This window comes from Pleurodeles waltl, chromosome 1_2 (assembly GCF_031143425.1).
Source record: "Pleurodeles waltl isolate 20211129_DDA chromosome 1_2, aPleWal1.hap1.20221129, whole genome shotgun sequence".
Classification (NCBI taxonomy): domain Eukaryota; kingdom Metazoa; phylum Chordata; class Amphibia; order Caudata; family Salamandridae; genus Pleurodeles; species Pleurodeles waltl.
In genome coordinates this window covers 397,641,792-397,661,938 of record NC_090437.1, presented here as the reverse complement: position 1 = coordinate 397,661,938, position 20,147 = coordinate 397,641,792, and the positions used below count along the sequence as shown (strand labels likewise).

General features: G+C 44.4%; 1 protein-coding gene across 6 annotated transcripts in view; it reads left to right on the top strand.

Moving 5' to 3' along the window:
• Positions 1–20,147, top strand: part of PSIP1 (PC4 and SRSF1 interacting protein 1) — a 524,703-nt gene that overhangs the window by 67,772 nt on the left and 436,784 nt on the right. For 5 of the 6 annotated variants that reach the window (XM_069240070.1, XM_069240030.1, XM_069240049.1 and 2 more), the window contains exon 3: positions 11,167–11,243. In XM_069240070.1, the coding sequence (XP_069096171.1) occupies positions 11,167–11,243 (77 nt within the window). Of the gene's footprint in view, positions 1–11,166; positions 11,244–11,267; positions 11,294–20,147 lie in introns of those variants that run through there. The other variant, XM_069240080.1, reaches the window with a different exon arrangement.

Genomic DNA, 20,147 nt, shown 5'->3' with positions numbered 1-20,147 from the left:
TTTGAAACAGTTAATTTACTTGTAGACCCCTGGGAAAGTGCAGGGGGGGCAGCAATGACCTAAAATCGACTGATCAATGGTCTAAATACAATTTGCCCCCCAGGGGAGCGACCCCCTAATGGGTCGGTCCCCATCTCTAAAAAAAAACAAAAAAAAAAAAAAAAACACAAAAGTTCTTTGCCCTGGCGCCTAGAGGTTTCTGCCCCCCCCGGGGGCAGATCGGCCTAATAACAATAGGCTAATCTGCCCCCAGGGGGGGTAGAAATGATCTAAAATTGGCTGATCAATGGTCTAAATAAAATTTGCCCCCCAGGGGAGCGACCCCCTAATGGGTCGCTCCCCATCTCTAAAAATAAAAATAAAAAATATACAAATTGTTTTTGCCCTGGGGACAGATAGGCCTAACAACAATAGGCAGATCTGCCCCCGGGGGGGTAGAAATGACATAAAATAAATTTGCCCCCTCCACTCCCCTGGGGATTGAACCTTACCTACGGGGTCGCTCCCCTTGGGGCAAAAAAAAAGATCCCTGGTGTCTAGTGGTTTCTGCCCCCCTTAGGGGCAGATTGACCTAAAATCGGCAGAAATGGCCTAAATACAATTTGCTCCTCCAGGGGAGCGACTCTTGCCTAAGGGGTCGCTCCCCATCTGTAAAACAACAAAAACAACAAAAAAAAAAACAGTGCCTAGTGGTTTCTGCCCCCCTTGGGGGCTGATCGGCCTAATTAAAATAGGCTGAACTGCCCCCCAAAGGGGCAGAAATGGCCTAAAATAAATTTGCCCCCAGGGGAACGACCCTTGCCTAAGGGGTCGCTCCCCTTGCGTGAAATTCGCGGAAAAAAAAAAACTCCCAGGTGTCTAGTGGTTTCTGTCCCCCATGGGGGCAGATTGGCCTCATAAAAATAGGCCAATCTGCCCCCAAGGGGGACAGAAATGGCCTAAATCTAATTTGCCCCCTAGGGGAGCGACCCTTGCCTGAGGGGTCGCTCCCCACCTCAAAAATCCAAAAAAAATACAAAAACAATAATGATCCCTGGTGCCTAGGCGATCTGCCCCCAGGTGGGGGCAGAAAAGGCCTTAAAAAAAATGCCCTCCCTGGGAGCAACCCTTGCCTAAGGGGGTCGCTCCCTTATGCCAGTTTCCTTATAAAATGTTAATCCCTGGTGTCTAGTGGGCGTTTTAGCAGCCGGATTGCTTGCAATCCGGCTGCTAAAACGCTGAGAGAGACTTCAAAAGGAAGGAAATTCCTTTCCTTTCCTTTGAAGCCTCTCCGGTCTTCTCCACGTGATCGGGAGAGAAATGAAAAGCATTTCTCTTCCGATCGCACTGGAAGCTGAGCTTCCAGCGCGATGGGAGGAGGCCTCTGTGACAATCAGCGCGCGATCGCGCGCTGTCGTCACGGGGGGGAGTCGGCAGTGGAAGGGGAAGGGCTTCCCCTTCCATCCCTGCCTTTGGGGGTGGGGGAGGAACCCCACAGAGGGAGCGCTAGCGCTCCCTCTGGGCTCTGTGCCCAGGACGTAATGGTTACGTCCTGGGCACACGAGCACTGTGCCTCAGGACGTAACCATTACGTCCTGGGCACAGAAGGGGGTATGGAGCCTGGTAGTTCAGCTGCAGCTGACTTTCTTGTTCAAAGAGGACTTCGAGGGACCCCAACCACTGTGGCCTAATTTTCCCCACCTGACCCGTGAACAGAATAATAACAGCAAAGCATCCCTCATCGACCGCACATTACCCAGAGCATCTTTAAGCAACTTACATCTCCTGCATCCTCATGTCAGGACCACTCCATTGAAGCCTATGGCAGTCGCGCTGTAAAGTTTGTAACTAGACTGGGAAATGCTTTGGCGGCTAGGTAACTGTCCAAATACTCCTCATTAACCCCCTCTCTGCTCCATCCCCAAGACATTCTCCCTGACTGATTTGATTGCCCAAGCCAGGTCTGAGTAGCTGAACTCCACTCTTACAAAGATTTTAAAACATGGTTCTCCAAGGGCTAGCTTGCGAGCTACTGGTAGCTCTCCAGCCACAAGTAAGTAGCTCTCCTGTGTCCAGCCCAACCTACTAAATTGTGAGCTTTTCCTTGGCTTATATACGTACACCAAAATTGAAAATTGTGTATTCAAGACAAAAGGACTGTTTTCAGAACTCATACACTGATGTTTGGAGAAAAATGGTTGGTTTCCTAAAATATATTTAAAACTTACTAATAGTATCACCTTGGTTCCCAGGTCATTTAAGCTATAGCTATTATGTATTACCCATATAAAGGCATTCTGAACTGGCAAAGCTTTTTTTACATTACTGCTGGCTACCCTGCCCGATGGACTGAAGTGAGCATGACTAGTAATCTTGAGTGGTGTTGCTACTTATGTAATCTTGCCTTATGCAGTCAGTAGTACAACACTAATATTATTATTAGCTCCAGATGGTTTTCATCTACCATTAAGAGCTCTTATTACAGAAAAGGTTGGCGAGACTTGTTTTAAAAGTTTACAAATGTTATGGTTACCAATGCTTGTTTACTGTTAAATTAAAAATTGTTTTCTTTAAAAATCTGTATCCCTGGAAACCTCCGGTGGGTTCTCATCTTGGACTCTAAAAAAAATTCATAAAAATCGAATCTATTTTTATGAATTGGTGTTTTTCTTATTGTGTGGCTTTCTTATTACTTTATTCGGTACTGTAAAATGTTTTTCACTAGTTCCTTTATTTAAGCCTTACTGCTCAAAGCCATAGCTACCCAGGGTTGAGCTTATGGGTCAACAAATAAGCTTGACTGGGCCCAAGACAGGATTTGTAAGTTTGCATGGTAAGGTCGCGCAGTCATACCACATAATAAGCCTATATCCTCACACTGAGTCGCTCGTGCAACACCACTATGAATTTGGAGATGATAACAATAGTTCTAGCCATGGTTACAGGGGCCAAAAACTTATTTTTGGATTTAGAGGATGCTATAGGCTTACATACATGCCTTGATGCTGGTCCACACTCTCCTCTTCCTCATGTAGTCACTGAAGTGTCTGCCACCTTCGCCACTGTAATAAGGAGAGCATCTGAGGTCTTGGACGTAAGCTTGCCCACCACAGAGGTCAAGACAAACACACTGATAGAAGCGCTTCACCATGGACAGACTAACCAGGACCTCCTGCTACCATTTAGTGAGGCGCTCTTGGACACAATGTTGGACACATGGCCAAAACCAGGATCTTCCCCTCCAGTCAAGAGGCAAATTTCCAGGCATCACAGACCTTCCCCGGTAGACCCAGTCTTCCTATTGCAACACCCATCACCATAAAGCTTGGTGGTGCAGGTCTCCCTTAGTAGTCTGAACTCAAATGCGTTTCCTACTAAAACCACCAGATTGGGAGTCAAACACATGAAGGCAGTCACCAAATGAATGTCCTCTTTAGCCAGGTTTGGCTTCCTGTCTCTTAATACAGACTGCTTCCTGTGGAGATATGTGCACATTATGGTATATAGTATCTGACATCTTGCTCACTGACCCCGATGATGTGCTGCCAAATCTTCAACACCTCATCTAGGATGGCCAAGACATGGCAAAATATTCCATCAGGTCAGGCGTAGATACTACTGACTTTCTGACTTGGTAGAGCAGTTGAGACTGTTGTGGCACTTAGGCAACTAGCTTGGATCCAATCCACTGGATTCTCAAGTGGCATTCATCATTCACTTATGGACATGTCCTTCGATGGACATGCCTGAAAGGAAATGCATCTTTTTGGATGTTCAACCCCACTTTGTGGGACTGGTGCCGCTGTTTTTTTATTTACTTTGTGAGTACACCGAGACCTGCTAACCAGGCTCAGTGCCAGGGTTTAACCCAATAAACAAAGTATGTTTAATTGGCTATCCACAATTGGCAAGCACTGCCTTACTTATAAGTATATGGCACTCGGGACATATAAGACAGAGTGTCCAGATGGGGCGGCAGCACTTTTTTGCGCCATCCTGCATGTACAAAACATGAAAGGCGGTGAGCCTGCCACTGCTAACTGAAAGGGCAGTGTTCCGCACTGCTAACTTGACTTTGCCATTAACCCTATGGCAAAGGGACCACTTTCCTATGTCTATATGTCAGATTCACCTAAAACAGGCCTACAAAGTCCTATGGCAGGGAGCAATATATTGTTAAGTGAGGCATATGTTTTTATATGTCTTTCCAGCAACACTTCCAAATTGTTGTTTTGCTGGGTAATGTGAGGAGCCCCATTGGCTATCACAGGGTTAAATGATTTACACTTAAACATGCCTAACTTCTGAATGGGACCAATTAAGCAGGTCAAGTAAGGTATCAAATTAATGGGAAAATTAAACCCGATATGATGGTCAAATCGGATTTAAGGTCACTATTAATTTTATGTAACCTTTAGAAGGTTGCTACCCTGCGCTCCAGCTAGTACAGTGGCCTCACAAAAGCCGTTCACACACAGATGGGTTTCTGACTGCCTGGGCAGATGTCTGAACGACTCCCATGCTTGGGAACAAAGGCATTAGTCATGGAGTGAGATGCAACCTCCTCGCCCTGGAAGGCTGCAAAGGGTGTTAGCCCAAAAGGTGAACTTCAAAGTTGAAGCTTCCTTTGAAGGATGCTGGTAACAACACTCCTGAGCAGGATGCCTTGTGCAGACATCTTGGAGACAGGGCCAAGAGAGATAAACCAGTGTAAGCACCAGTTTTCGTGTTGGCGTGTAGCCCACCGGTACCCACATCCAGAGGGTGGGCTACCCTGCTCTTTACGACCAAGGAAGGGTCGTGCCATTTTCAAAGGGGCAGGAATGGGGCACTCTGGGACAGCCAGGTGCCACACATCACAGGAACTGCATCACTAGAGAAGAGGAGACCCAGTAGCCATTGGCTAGTGACTGCGTTGTTCCACTTAGGGCATGTTTCTGGGATATTTTGGGCACCCCTGGAACCCTTATCCTAAAATCATGACTGGAGAAGTAGAGGACCGAAGAAGGCTCGTCCTGCTGGCCTTTGATTGCACAAGGAGAGACTCCACCGTTGAGAATACTGCAACTGCTGCACTTTTGGGCTAGTGAGCTTGGACCCTGACTGTGGCTCCTGACCTTTAGAAAAATTGATTTCCCAGCATCACCAACTCCACTGACTCCAAGGATCTGGCGGCTGGTCCCCTGGAGCCTGCTCCAGGGACACAAGAGCAGAAAGAGCCCAACTAGACAACATCGTAGCCTCTGTGGAAATGTCACTGTTACCAGTCTCCGGCGACCTGGTCCGGAAGAAAGGAATCCGAGATAGCGAAAGTCTGCATCCAAGTCTGCCGGACCCAGGAGAGCTGTCAGTGAATGGATTTGTTGGACTTCAAGGGCACAAGCCCCCACCAAAGGTTTTACTTCCAGCCACAGTGTATCACCACCAGTAGTACAGCCGCAGCTGTGCAACTACTGCAACAAAGAGGACTTTGACGGAAGTTGTCTTTGTGGCCAGGTTCACTCCACATCACCCGTGAACAGAGGAACCAGCACAGAGACACCCCCGTCGACTGCACTACTACCGGAGCATTCTTGTTAGCATCTTTGCCTATAGCCCTCAGCATCAGTACCACTCCATTGTCTCCATATTGCAGTCTTGATCTAAAGTTCGGGACTTGCTTTAAAATTTCTCTGAAGGCCAGGTAACTGTGCAAAGTATCCTTTCTGGCCCCCTGGACCTCATCCCGAATAGATTTGGTCACCCAAGACGGGCCAGAATACTTAACTTTTCCCAACTTTCTAAAAGTTTTCAAACTTTACATTTGCCTTTGCTTGTTTGCGGTTGCATTTGAGAGTATTTAAAAGGTATAAAACCTGTAACTCTGGAACCCTCCTGCGGATTTTAATGTTCGGGGATTATAAAAATTCATTAACGTGCTCTATATTTGTAAATTGTTATCATGTCTTTATTGCTGTGTGATTCACAATATGTTGCTGTTAAATGCTTTACACTAAGTTCCTTTACTGAGCCTTACTGCTCGTAGCCACAGCTACCCAGGATTGAGCTAGAGACTGTTTTTTCCTACAAAGGTCTCTGCTCTTGCCCATTTGAAGGACAGCAAAGGTATTGCATGTTCTCTCAGGCTTGCTCTGCCTACAGAGCAATTGCCTAACAGTTTTGCACCGTTTTATGCTTTGGGAGGAGATAGCAACAGAGGCACTGACATACCCTGCCTCACAAAACATAATTTCCCTGTCCTTTTGAAGTAGAAGCAGGGGAGCAGACCACCATTGTCCAGCCTCCCATGGGCAACGATCTACCACAACCACCTCCTCTGCTGCTGCTGCAAACCACTTTAGGTCACTTTGGTAGCACAGGGGCACCCAGTTGGAGGCCGCACCACCTTTCACCTCCCAGGTAGAGGAGCTTCACCTCTGATCTGTGGACCTTACCAATGCACCTTGGGTGTTCACAAAGGAGATGGTAGTGAGTGCAGCTCATTTGCAGAGGTTGGGAATACCAGTCTTCCCATACCTTGACGACTAGTTGCTGAAAGCAGGCTCACCTCATTCAGTCCTAGATCATCTCCTGACAATGGCAAGCCTATTGACATCATTGTGCTTTTCCATCAGTGTGCTGAAGCTGAATTCAACTCTTTCACAGCTGTTCCCCTTCTTGAGGCCATCCTGAATGTGGTGCTCTTCCGAGCCTTCCCTTCACCTCAGTGAGTTCTGGATATTGATGCTGTGATCCCAATGTTTTAAACCTTGGCCTGGGTCTCAGTTGGAGTGGCGCTGAGGATTCTGGGCCTCTTGGCCTCCTGCATCTTGCTAGTGGACCACACCAGGTGTTACAAGGGGGTGCTGCAGTGGGCTCAGAATTCTTCAAGGGCTATGCACCACAGAAACCTTTTTGATTCCATCCACGTGTCAGATGAAAGTGCTAAAGATCCACAGTGGGGGCTACTTAACTGCAGTTGGATCGGTGGCAGACCCCTCTTCCTACCCCACCCAGAGCTGACGGTTGTGACTGATGCATTGTTGCTGGGTTCAGGAGCTCATCTGTCAGAGCTGGGGATCAGAGGACTCCGACCTCTGTTGAAGACTCATCTTCACATCAACTTGTTAGAGTTACAGGCAATATGACAGTTACTCATGGACAATATGACCCCTAGGTGATACTACAACAAACAAGGCGGCTTGGGGTTGTTGGTTCTGTGCCAGGAGCTCTACATCTCTGTAAATAGCTGAACACTCAGGGCTTTTCCCACCAAGGCGGACAAACTAAGCCGACGTTGCATAGCATATCACGAATGACAGGTTGCTTAAGGCATCTTCAGACAATGGGCATAACCCTGGCTCAGTCTATCTGCCGGTGCAGAGAACGCAGTGTCCAAGTTTTTGTACATTGGAGTTCTCAAGGTGGTTATCCCTCAGACATGTCTTTTGCCTGAACTGGGGCCTGGGACTTCTATATACTCTTCTGCCCACAGCAGTGAAAAGATCAGGTAAGACCAGGTCCAATCTTTTCAAGTGGTTCTGAACTGAGTGAGCAGAATGTGGCACACATAGCTCTGGCCATGAGCATATGTCCTCTGATTCAGCTGACACTTTGGGAGGTCCGTCTGTTGCGGCTGCAGGGCTGGGTTCCTGCACTTGAGCCTGCACTCTAGCCTGCAAAGCCTACATTTCCATGTATGGAGATAGAGCAGCGATGTTGATGGTTTTTGATCTTTCTCCTGAAGTGGGTGATGCCAGGCGTCCCTCCACCAGAACTATATATGCAGAAGGCTGGGAGAAATTTGGAGTATGGTGTTCCTCCATAATGTTCAGCCTTTACAGGCAAAATTGTCTGAAATGTTATTGTTCTGACTTTCTCTAGCACAGCAAGGCCTTGCTGTGGTGACATTTAATGGTTATCTGTCAGCCCTCTTTGCCTTTTCCTGGTTGGCCGATAAGCTATCCCTTTTCCACTTGTCCACGCCACTCTGTTTTGTGATTCTGCAGTAGGACCTTGATTTAATCCTCACATGTTTGCTGTGCACTCCTTTTAAACTAATGACCAGTTGTCCTCTACAATTGCTAACCATAAAAATAGTGTTCATCACAATCACATATCCATTCAAGTGAGTGACCTCCAGGTATTGTCCTTCCTGCAGCCCTATAGATATTTTTCCCCTGACAAACAGGTCACGCCCTTCCACATAGGGAAATTTTTCACCTTGCCATCATTGTACGTTGTGCTTTATCCTTCCAAGGAAGAAGAGCAGCTTCACTGTCGTAATCTGGAGAAGGCCTTTAGCTTTTACATAGTTTGGACAAGAGAATATTGTTTGGCTGATCACTTGTGTGGGGTTCTCTGGAGCTTCGTGACATGGAGTATGGCTTTGGAGTCGCAGATGGCCTTTGGCTCATCTTGGTACGCTTCTCAGACAACATCAAGTTGTGCATGAAGCCCAGACACCTGAGACAGACCCTCTAGGGGTGCGTCACTGACCTCTGTGGCTTTCCTTACACCTATTGAATTCTGTGGCCTTAGGAGGGTTCATGTCCTTTGCATGCTAGAAACATTTTCGATAGAAAACTCTGTCACATCTCACAGACTTGAGGGAATGAGGTCCAGATCTGCATTGGCAAGTGAAAAGAAAAAGAAGCTGACAGCGCAGGAAGGTGGTGCGGGTATAGTGGGCCCGATGTCCCATCCAGAGCAGGATGGACCTGACGCAGAGCTGCATGACGCCACCTACCAATGCACAAGGGAGTTCATATGAAAATCCTCCGGATCCAGTCTGGCACTTGGGGAAATTCACAAGGTGAGGAGTCTGTGGTTAGATAGTCTCCACCTGTAAAGATTTTACCAAAAGTAAGACATTTGTTTTTCAGAGATCAAACACATACCAAGACAATCTCCATATGTCATAGTCCAGGTTTTCATCATATCTTGCCTTTCAAACGTTCACACATTCATGAGAAAATAAATTGAGCGGATTAATGAATGGTACACCGAGGAAAAAATAACAAAGGTATTGAATGAAATGGTTCCAAAAGTCTCTGCCAGTGGTAATCTCTCTAGTTGAATGTTAGTCCATTGTTTTCGCCCTCCAAGCCACCTCAGATGAAAAACAGCCATATGCAAATCAGTTTTCCCTCCTGCTGTAGAATCATCCCAGCCTGAATTGCTAGGCCATATACCCTCTGGAGGACACCACAAGCATCTCCAGGAGTGTTTTGGTCTACTTAGGGCTCGTAGTGAAACATAGCTTGAGTCAAATGGCACAGTGGGCATAGGACTTCTCTGGATATAGCTGTCGTACTTAAGGTGTTGCACTGAGGAAAATCCAATAGTGATGGTTTGAATTCTTGCAGAAGTCTCAGCTACTGGCAGTTGCTTGAGGTCACATTCCGGGTCATCATTGTTTGCCCTAGCATAAAGGATGATACACTTCTAATTATCATATTCAGCAGCATGCAGGAAGAGTGAACCTCCGAAATTGGAACTACATGCTAGACTCACATTTATTTACTTATAAAACATGGAGATTTTACATGTATCTGTTTTTTTTTAGATTCTGCTTGGTAAACATGTTTCACGTGAAGCCTATTTACCTCCGAGGAGTATCTTTAATAAATAGATAAAGTAAATGGAAATTGCAGCAGTTCCAATGTAGAGGCATCCCATAGAAAATGGTGCATTCTGTTTTTGTACACTGAAGGTTAGATTAAATATGGTCTTCCGACTTTCAGTGTGCCTTGAGCAGTCCTCTCGAGTAATTTTACAAAAACATCTTAATTTGGTATGGCCGTCTATTTCGTCGAGCTCCATGTTTCATAAAAAAGGAATATTTTTAAGGTAGAAGCCAATTCGAATGGAACAGCATGTTTTTTTCCAGTTTCAAACATCTCTGATTGAGTATCAACATCTTTAAAAAAATACAAAGTTACTTTATTTATGAAATATTAGTTCAGGCATATACATTTCCGGCATTTAGTGAGAGTAGGCGGGCTTGATTTATTCATTCTTAGTTCATCCCTCAGAAATTTAAAGTTCCTCTAGACCCAATATTCCAAATTAAGCAGTTTGCACGCGAATGCCTAATAACGGTCTGATCCTTTTTGTATGGGCAGTTTTATTTTTTCCTAAGCAAGCATCTTCCAAGTATTGCTCTTACTTTAATTCGCTAACTTCATTTTTAGGTCTCACATACGGACAGATATAGTTTTCAGTTGGCAAACAGACCTATTGTATTGTTATATTTTATATATAGGTTTAGAATCCATCCCTTGTTTGTAATTCAGTGGTTATCTCGGCTATCTGATTTCCTGATCTTTATTCAATGTCTTTCCTCCCTATTTTTGTGCTTATCCCACCCAGAGAGCATTTCAGTCTCACTTTGTTTTAATTGAAAGTGTTGTATCCTTCAGCTGCTGTCCTAAAGGAACTATTTTTTCCTTTGCTTCCAGTACCCTTTGGGAGTGTATAGCTTTCCTTGCTCTCTCCAAGACCCCCACCCTTAGCTTCATTTTTTATTGATCTTTTTTCTTTACTTTTTGCGAGAGCCACTGCTACTGGGTGTCTTGCATTTTCTCCCTGCACACTCCCTTCCTTCCCTGTTCCCCATAGTTTTGTTTTTGTTCTTTTCAATTTTGTTTGCAAGGGCTAGGCAGTTGAACGCTGATACCCATCTGCTCCTTTGCCCCAATTTGCACAGCATCCCATGCATACTTAATTATATAATTTACCATTCTGAAATGTCCATCCGCTATTTTGAAACAGTAAATTCAAAATTAAAGTATAAGGATGGTTACACATATCTGTGTCCATCTTTGAATGATTTTATTTTCCATCCAGGTAAAAAAAAAAAAAAAAAAGCTTGAACGACGGAGACCTATGCGCTTTGCCAATATTTCTTAGGCCTTTTGACGTTTTACCATCTCATGAGCCATTTTAAGGATTTCAGCTCACCACTTTTGGCAATCAAGAGTAATTTCTCATGAGTCATTTTTCCCTCTGCCCTAAATGAAAGATAATAGTGGTACTTTCCTACGGGCAAGTCGGGCCTTTAAATTTGCATAGTTTTATTGCTTTACCCAACTAGAACGAACATAGTTTGACGTTTTTCACGAGTTAGAGTAAGGGTTTTCCTTTTGTTTTCGTCTGAAATGAATGTTTGCTTACACAGTTTGCATTTTCTGCTTTTTATTGCAGGTTGATGAGGTGGCTGATGGTGCGGTGAAGCCTCCGACAAATAAAATGCCCATTTTCTTTTTTGGGACTCATGAGACGTAAGTCTTGATGCCTGCCAAACTTGCTGATAAGTGATAATGCCTAGAATGTAAGTGAAGTCAATAGGAAGCTGTTAATACTATATGGCTTACCCTGAGGAGTTTTAATGAAAGAATAGTTGGTGTGGGATTAATTTTAGTCAAGACATTGTGGGTTAGGATGCAGCAGACCTCATTAGAGATAGTCTAGGAAGATTGACAAAAGTCCAGTTTTGATTGGCAGTGAGTTTAATATGCAGTTGGTTGCTGATTATGTTGGTCAGAGCCTAAAATGTGTGAAAGACTGATGTTGCATTATCTGGCCCAACTATTCAAGTGTCCCTCTGTAAAGGTTTGTCAGTCCCAATCTTGCTGATGTTATGTTTGATGATTTGTAAGTTTCAGGCTGTATTAAAAAAAAAAAAAAAAAAAGAGCACAAGCAAAGCCCACCACTAACATGAGTGTTTAGATTTGCTTGGATATCAGGAGGTATGGCACAGGACTTGGCTGCATGCCAGATCCTGTACCCAATCCCTGCCACACAGTGCCTGCTGCAGGTAGGGTACAGGGCCTCGCTGCAGAGCTCCTCTTCAGTCCGTACTAAACTACTGTCCTTAACACAGATCAGCCTGTCCTGATCTTCTTATGCATTTCTTGCTGTTCTCTCTTTCAGATTTCTGGTTACTTGTCTTTGTACTTGCATGTAGACTTAAATGTTCTGTTTTATGCAAAGCTCCCGTCAGGCTCAAGTTACCACTGACCTGTAGATCCAAATGTTGCTACAGGAACAACGTCGGACCCACCAGTCTCTTCCCTGTTGACAGTGCTGAAGATGCACAAGACTGTGCTCAACTTTGAGAGCATTGTTGGGGACTGGGGTCATAGGATTTGAGTGAAGGCACACAAGATGTCGTCGGGTTACAGTCACATAGCTAGTCTCAACAAATGGAGTCTCCCTGGAAATCTTGTCTCTCCTGAGTGACGGCTCTTGTATACTAAACAGAACTCAAGACTACTGTTACTCTCTACTCATAACAATTTCAGTTATATGCAGTTTTTTTCCATTCACATGGATTTTCCATGAATAATACATTCTACATAAACAGAAAAAGTACCTTAAGGATCACTCTAGAAACATGTGCATTATAGTGAACACACAAGAAATTACACAGTACCTTAATCTTGCTAGAACCACAGGAATCTTCATGAGACTACTCCTGTTCTGATGTCTTATACAATGGTGTTAAAGCTCCACAACCTGAGGCACCAAACAGAAACAAAGGTCCATTCAAGATTTTTAAATGATTGTGATGGCCTGAGACAGTTACAAATGCATAGCATTTTTGAAGTGTTACAAAGATGTGAGGAAATTCTCTGAGGGAATGCTGCAAGAGAAGTTCCAAAGCTACACAAAGAAAATTTCAGAGAAGATCAGCTTGGCATCTGTCATGAAGATTGTCTCGGCTGGAGAGCTAGAAACACAGGTAAAGGGCAGAACCCTGACAGGAAACACGGGTGAAGAACAGAGCCCAAACAAAGGCTACCTTTCATCAGCCAGGAGGAAAGCCAGGCATCAGGCCACACCAAAGGTGTAGCTTTTGTAGACTGTGAGATCCTCCAATCCTCCAGTAGATCACTGAATCCTGGAATCCTCACATTCCACTCAGCTGCTACCAATCTGAGGCATGCTATCACTGCTTTTTGTTGTGCCAGCATGGAAACAGCATTGGCTTTGCTGGTGATTGGGGGCTGGTGGCAGAGGACCAAACGTACAGGACACATGTGGCAGCCAAAACTTTCTGCAGCATGAAACCTGTGTACTCAAGTGTTGGATTACATCCCGAGTGGCAATGCCCTCAGCATGGTGTGGAACGGGCAGCTAATAATGTCTGGGTGAGAGGTGGATAGGAATAGGGAGGGGTAAGTACCTATGGCAAGTTATGTCCAGTCACTTGAGGGTCCAGAAGCACTGTACAAATAAAGTAAAATAAAATAAGTATACATTTAAAGAAAGAACAGCAAAATGTGAAAGATGCTTGAAAAGGCCATTGGATGAAGAAAATCTATTGGTTGTTTCAAGTGTCTTTCCATTTTGCTACTGCCACCCACAGAATACAGCCCGGGAAGTGTATCAGCATACTTCAGTCATTTGTTCTCGTAACTGTAAGCGGCAGCATTTGCTTCTGCACATGCCTTAAAAGTAGTCAACAGGGGCTAGTGGACATGAAGCACTTTATGTATACCACTACCTGTTAATACATATGCATGTTGCAGTGTCCTTGCTGCCTTCCATAACATTCAAGATACTCACATAAAGCTGCAATAACTAGTTTAATTACAAAGTAGCATTTGCATATTTGTTTAGCTTATAGGAAACAAGCACAAATAACTAGAGAAGCACAAGTAAATAAATGCACATTTATATGTTGAAGCTAAGCCTTCTCTTTGAACTGCAGTGCCAAAAACAAAGGCATAGTCAAGTTTGCTTTTCCATTGTACTGTCTCACTCTCAACAGGAGGAGACATTCAAGCAGGCTTGCTCTTGTCATAATTCTCTTGTGTTCTGAGATTGAAAGGCAGTGGTGGGTGCCTCTAACACATTTAGTAAGGTCTTATGGAACTGTTGTGTAGCCATTTTAGTTATAGCTTCATGCACGTTATTTTAACAAAGTAGGCCTGCCGCTGTGCACGTTATCCTAGATATATTTTATTTGGCTTTACTTTATTATTGTTACAGGAACCACTTTTACAGTCTTGTTTTATTTTCTCTCTATCTGACTGTTTTTGCCTAGGCCAGCACTTGGTTCTCAAACAAGACATTCTTGCTCACTCTGTGCTTCTTCCAAGGCTGCAGTAAGATAGGTTGCCAGTGAACGTGTTATAAGTTTAGTCTCTGACGTTCATAGAAAATACACATCTTTATGTAGGGACATTTTCTTAGAACACCAGCTGTTTTATTGTAAAAACACTTCCCTGTCCCTTACATGATAGAGGGAGAATCCAGCCAGAGAACCACGACTGAATGCAGATTGCCGAATGCTTCGCTACAGCAGTCTTTGCAGACTTGATGCCTTTGCTCAGGTATGGGGGATGATGTCTTCCCAAGGGAACCTGAAGGGCAGAATTAGAGCTTAACATGCTGTGCTCTATCATAGCCTAGGTAGGAATTGCCCAATCATCCCTGCCCTGGGGTAGAGATGATGCACTACTAGTTAGCTGGACCAGAACCCAGATTGGAGCGATAGGTGTCAACTGTAGTGGGTTAAACTCAATCTCCCACACTGCAGGCGATTCTGCCACTCGAAATCCAGTAGTCTCATTGGAATAATGAGAGCCTATGCGACAGAACAACAGTGTGGTACAGCAGGCACTTGCACCTGACTCTGGATGGATGTCTTCGAGTATCGGAGAAACAACAAAGGAGGGGCAAAAAAATGGGATATTCGGAGAGTAACTCCTGGTCCCGTGTGTAAGGTTCCCAATAGACAGTAAATCAAAAAAGATTACACACGGTTCCACCTAGTACTGTGGGTTTCTTTCAAGTAAATAGTTCGGTCGGTAGCTGAGAACCGAAGCTTTTCGAAGCAAGAGCCCTCTCTCACCATCCGGTGACATGCTTCATCATAGGGCCAGCTCCTCGTCAGGCCGGCGCTGCAATGCCTGACGGGCCCCGCAGGGGGGCTCTTTGCCGGAGATCTTTTGAGAATCGAGAAAGCCGGTCGAAAACAATGAAGTGAAGGATTGGTATATAGAAAAATTAAAAATGCCTAGAGGTAACAACTAATAATTTTAATTCTCGTGCTTATGCCTCTGGCAAGATTAAAAACCAAAATACGGGGAGTTAGTGGGATAATGTCCACAAACCCCATAGAGATATAGGTAGGTATAATAGTAGTTGTAATGTCTCTTAAAGGAAAATAGTATACAAGAGACAGAGCACACAGGGTCCCCTGTGTCACTCTATGTAGTTGGTCAACATGTTTCTCGCTTGTTACAGAAGAATTAACTTATGCGATTCATCAGGACCTAATAACATACCTAATCCTTTAAATCGTGGAAATTTCCACAAATATGAAAGTCAAAAACCTAAGAGAATATAGAAAGAAAGAAACCACGATTAGCATAACATAGTTCAAATAGGAGACATATTCACAGTAAATTATGTTGTGCAACCCCAAATCGAAGTGCAAAATCACTCAGGTGCCAGGTGGTATATGAACGTTTCTAGAGAAAGGAAATGTGCGGAGGCCAATTAGACAGATAAACATCCACATTGCTTACCCTCCAAAAATTCATGGTAGGGCCACATCGGGGGAGTCCAGGCTAAAAAAATCAACTCTGATCTATATATATACAAAAGAGGGAACATAAGAAAAACTTTCATTGAGAAGATTGGTACTTCACTGATCTAGTTATACAGCATATTAAATATAATAGTGATAAGGAAGTAAATAATTCACTAAAAAGCTCCTATATCTCACCGGGACGTCATCCCGAAGAAGCGGAGAGCCAGCTGTTAAAATTGTTTTGATCCATTACACAAATGTAAGTAACGTTCAACTCATAGATCCGTGCTGCTATCTACTAGTACACGATCATAGAAAAAACATCATTCAAAAAGTGGCGGAGACGGAAGAACCGCGTAGTAAAGCCCACGTTTTAACATGGGAAGACAAGAAGGGCGCGTGTAACTATCAGCGCGTATAATAATATTAAACAGTGAGTGGAGAATGCGTGTTTATACCCGCGTCACTCCCTCATGTAGCAGCGCGTAACCAGAAGAAGCGTGTCGCCTCAATGCGCGGCGCCGCAATAATAGCGCACGGTATTCGTGGTAGAGGAATACAAATTATTAGAGAATTACAAAGATGGGGGCACCACGGAAAGGACGCCGATACCCCGGACTCGTCCAAAAGATGACAGGGTCACGGGGTGCCGATTAGTGGTATAAAGACAGCGCTTGGCAACAAAGGCACTTACTTTCGTTAGGGACGGTCACTGCCGGTTAACCTACGCCGGTTCCAACACCCCGGTATCCATGGAGACACTGATACCGAGGGGTTTAAAAGGAGTGAAGTCAAAAATAAAGAGAGGACTCATCAGGACGAGGGGGCAGAAAGGTGTCGGCCATTTTGAAAGGTACACACAGGAAAAAGGCAGAAATGTGTCGGCCATATTGAAGTGTACATATAACAAAATCATTAAATGTGAGTCCTGTCATAACAGTCAATAAGGTTGTGTAGCCAGGGTTATTACAGCCAGGTGTAAGTAAACGTATATCACTCTTTTTCAAAGACTCTAAAGTTAAGGACCATTGTCTGAAAAAATCGAAAATGGTCATTATAAACAAAAAGAGGGAGTGTTATTGTTAATGGATAAAATTAGTCCATTGAATATCGTCATTCAGACCAACTGCATGGGTCTGAAGTCTAAAGACCCACCGTTGTTCTTTTTCAAAGAGCTTCTTGGTACTGTCAATGTTATCTCTCATAGTTTCTAGAACAAACCATTTGATATCATTAGGTGTGTGCTGTTTCTCGACAAAGTGGTTAGTCAGTTTCGTGGAGGATCTCTTACACCTGATAGTGCTACGGTGTTCATTAATACGAATTTTCACCATCCTGGTCGTCATGCCAATGTATTTCAAGTTGCATGGACAGGTAATTATGTAAATACAATTCTTAGTCCGACAGTTGGTATGGGATCTTAGTTGCCAAGTCTTTTGTTCGCCTATATCCACTTCTCGGATATTATCAGTAAGGGGGCAAACATTGCAGGAGCCACAAGGATAATGTCCCTTTACTTTAAGCCATTGACCAGAGCCCGGATTGTCAGGGGGCCGATTCGCTGTGGGTCTTGTATGGACCACCAAATCCTTAATATTAGGAGTTCTTTTAAAGGCGAATAAAGGACGTTCTAGTGTGGCACCTGCACTAGTAAGAATGGGCCAGAGCCTGCGGACAATACCTTTTATTCGGTTACTGAGGGGAGTGAATGTAGTAACGCAGGTTAATCTAGTCTGTTGGGGGCGAGTGTTGTTGGTCAGTAGTGTATCTCTAGGGATATTACCAGCCCTCTTTTTTGCCTGCTGAATATTCGGTAGGGGATAGTTACGTTCACAAAGTTTATGACATAGAGTGTTGGCTTGTGTGTGAAAATCATTTTTATCTGAGCAGTTACGTCGTATCCTCAGGAATTGACCAAAGGGTAAATTATCTCGTAGGGCTTTTGGATGGTGGCTGTTGTAAAGTAAAAGACTGTTACGATCCGTGGGTTTGTGGTATACAGATGAGTTAAGGAGGCCATCCCTAAGTGTGATTCGTAAATCCAAAAAGGAAACCTCTTTGTCAGAGACGGTAGAGCTGAAACGAAGATGGGTGTCCAAAGTATTAACCCACTGGGTAAAGGCTATCGCACGGTCCATCTCGCCCCTCCAAATTACCAAGATATCATCTATATACCGACGCCACAGTATGATGTTGGAAAAAAAAAATGGTTGATCAGGGGTCAAGATGTGGCGTTGTTCAAAGGTAAACATGTAAAGGCAGGCCAGACTTGGCGCAAACGTGCTCCCCATAGATGTACCTTGTATCTGATGAAAGAGACTTTTCTCAAATTGAAAAAAGTTCTCTTGAAGGGCCACACCAGCACATTGCATAATGAAGCTCACTGGGGTGTTGTAAGTCCATGTGTCAGTTAGGAGTATTTCCTCAACAGCGGCGAGTGTGGCCTCTTGTGGAATATTGGTATAGAGCGCCTCTACATCTAGACATATCAGTATATCAGTGGTGCCTGACTCATTTATATCATTCAATAGAACCAAAGTGTCTTTTGTGTCCTTCAAAAAGGTAGATGTTCTCTGAACGATAGGTTGCAGGAAGAAGTCACAAAATTTAGACAGCGGCTCTAGTAAAGAGCCGATACCAGACACTATAGGGCGACCTGGAGGAGGGAGACCTTTATGGATTTTTGGAAGACAGTAAAAGTACGGAATTCTGGGATTCTTTGTGTCAAGGAACTCCGCTTCTTGTCGAGTAATCCAACCGGCTGCTTCTGCTTCCAAAATCATACCGCGAATTTTGCGTTGTAAACGTGGGGTAGGATCAGTAGAGATAGGGCGATAGTAAGAAGTGTCACTAAGTAGTCTTCTACATTCCTGTTGGTAGTAGGTAGTATCCATAGCCACAATGGCACCACCTTTATCTGCTGGTTTTAGCGTGATATCTGGATTGGAAGACAGAGTTAATAGCCACCTGTTCTGATTTAGAGATGTTCTGGAAAACTTTAGGAGTGTTAAGCTGCTGAATTTCATGTCGAACCGCCTTTTCAAAAGTAAGTACTTCCAGAGGGACCGAGGTGGTGGGGGGCATGAAGGTGGAGGGATTCCTTAAATTAGTATCACCCCTCGTCTCCACACTTGGACGGTCTTTAAAGAAGAAATGCAGCCTAACTTTGCGAAACAAGGCTGCCATCTCACAATGTAGTCTAAATTGATCCTCCCTTGGAGTGGGAACGAAGCCTAGACCTTTCTCCAGGACTGCCAGCTCTGATAGGGTCAAGGTGGAACTTGAAAAGTTAACCACTAGGGTCTCTTTTGGCTTGTCACACTGCGGCTTCTGGTGATCATCTGAGGCTCTTCCTGTGCCTAATGAACATTTCTTCCTCTCCTTCTGTTTCTGCCTCTGCCTCTGCCCCGGCCTCTTCCTAAAAAAGGATTGAAGTTGTATTAGGGCTGTGGTTGGAAATAAGGCATAGGCATTGATTGCCAATGTGGTATCGACTGGTAGGGAAAAGGAGAGTTAAAATGGGCAGGTAGCGATTCCGATTCAGTCTCTGTCCCTCATCTCCGCTCCAGTCATCCGAGCTGGAGCTATTCTGTGGAAAACGGGGCCACCGTTGTGAGGTATCAGAATCATCTGAAGTCTCGGAAAAACCCTCACATTGATAGTCATCTTTAGTATAGGGATACCCTTTCTCTCTGCTGAAGCGTTTGATGTCTTTCTGTAATTTACTAATTTTCTGGCGTGTTAGATACTCTTTTGTCTCATTGAGTTCCATATTGATCTTGGCTAGGCGAGACTTGAATTGAGCAAGTTGGACCGTAGTCTTCATAGCTGCTTCAGTAATGGAAATCTGGATGGTAATGGAATCCGCCAAACGTTTCGAGGTGTTAATAATAAGGATCAACCAGTCACAAGTGCATTTCCATGATATCTGTGACCAATCCAGACGGAATTGGAGATCTTGGAGGAAGATTCTAGGTACATTGGTGACAATAAGGCCGTTTGGAGATATATTAGCCCTGAGATATTCAGTCATAATAGTACTGTGTAAAACGGTCTTGATGAGTTCCTTCTTGAGAGCTGATAATTTACTCCAGTCCTCTTTGGTGCCACTCGAGGGACCACTACTATCATCCCCTAAAATAGAGGGAGTTTGTAGGATAGCCTGCACCATGCTATCATCAAAGCTAAGACCCTGTAGGTCTGACATATTTCACCACCAGATATAGTCTATCAGGCTGTAAAAAGAAAAAAGAGAAAGAAGAACGCCCCGTAGCCAGAGGCTACACTAAATCATCAGAGAAACAACAAAGGAGGGGCAAAAAAATGGGATATTCGGAGAGTAACTCCTGGTCCCGTGTGTAAGGTTCCCAATAGACAGTAAATCAAAAAAGATTACACACGGTTCCACCTAGTACTGTGGGTTTCTTTCAAGTAAATAGTTCGGTCGGTAGCTGAGAACCAAAGCTTTTCGAAGCAAGAGCCCTCACTCACCATCCGGTGACATGCTTCATCATAGGGCCAGCTCCTCGTCAGGCCGGCGCTGCAATGCCTGACGGGCCCCGCAGGGGGGCTCTTTGCCGGAGATCTTTTGAGAATCGAGAAAGACGGTCGAAAACAATGAAGTGAAGGATTGGTATA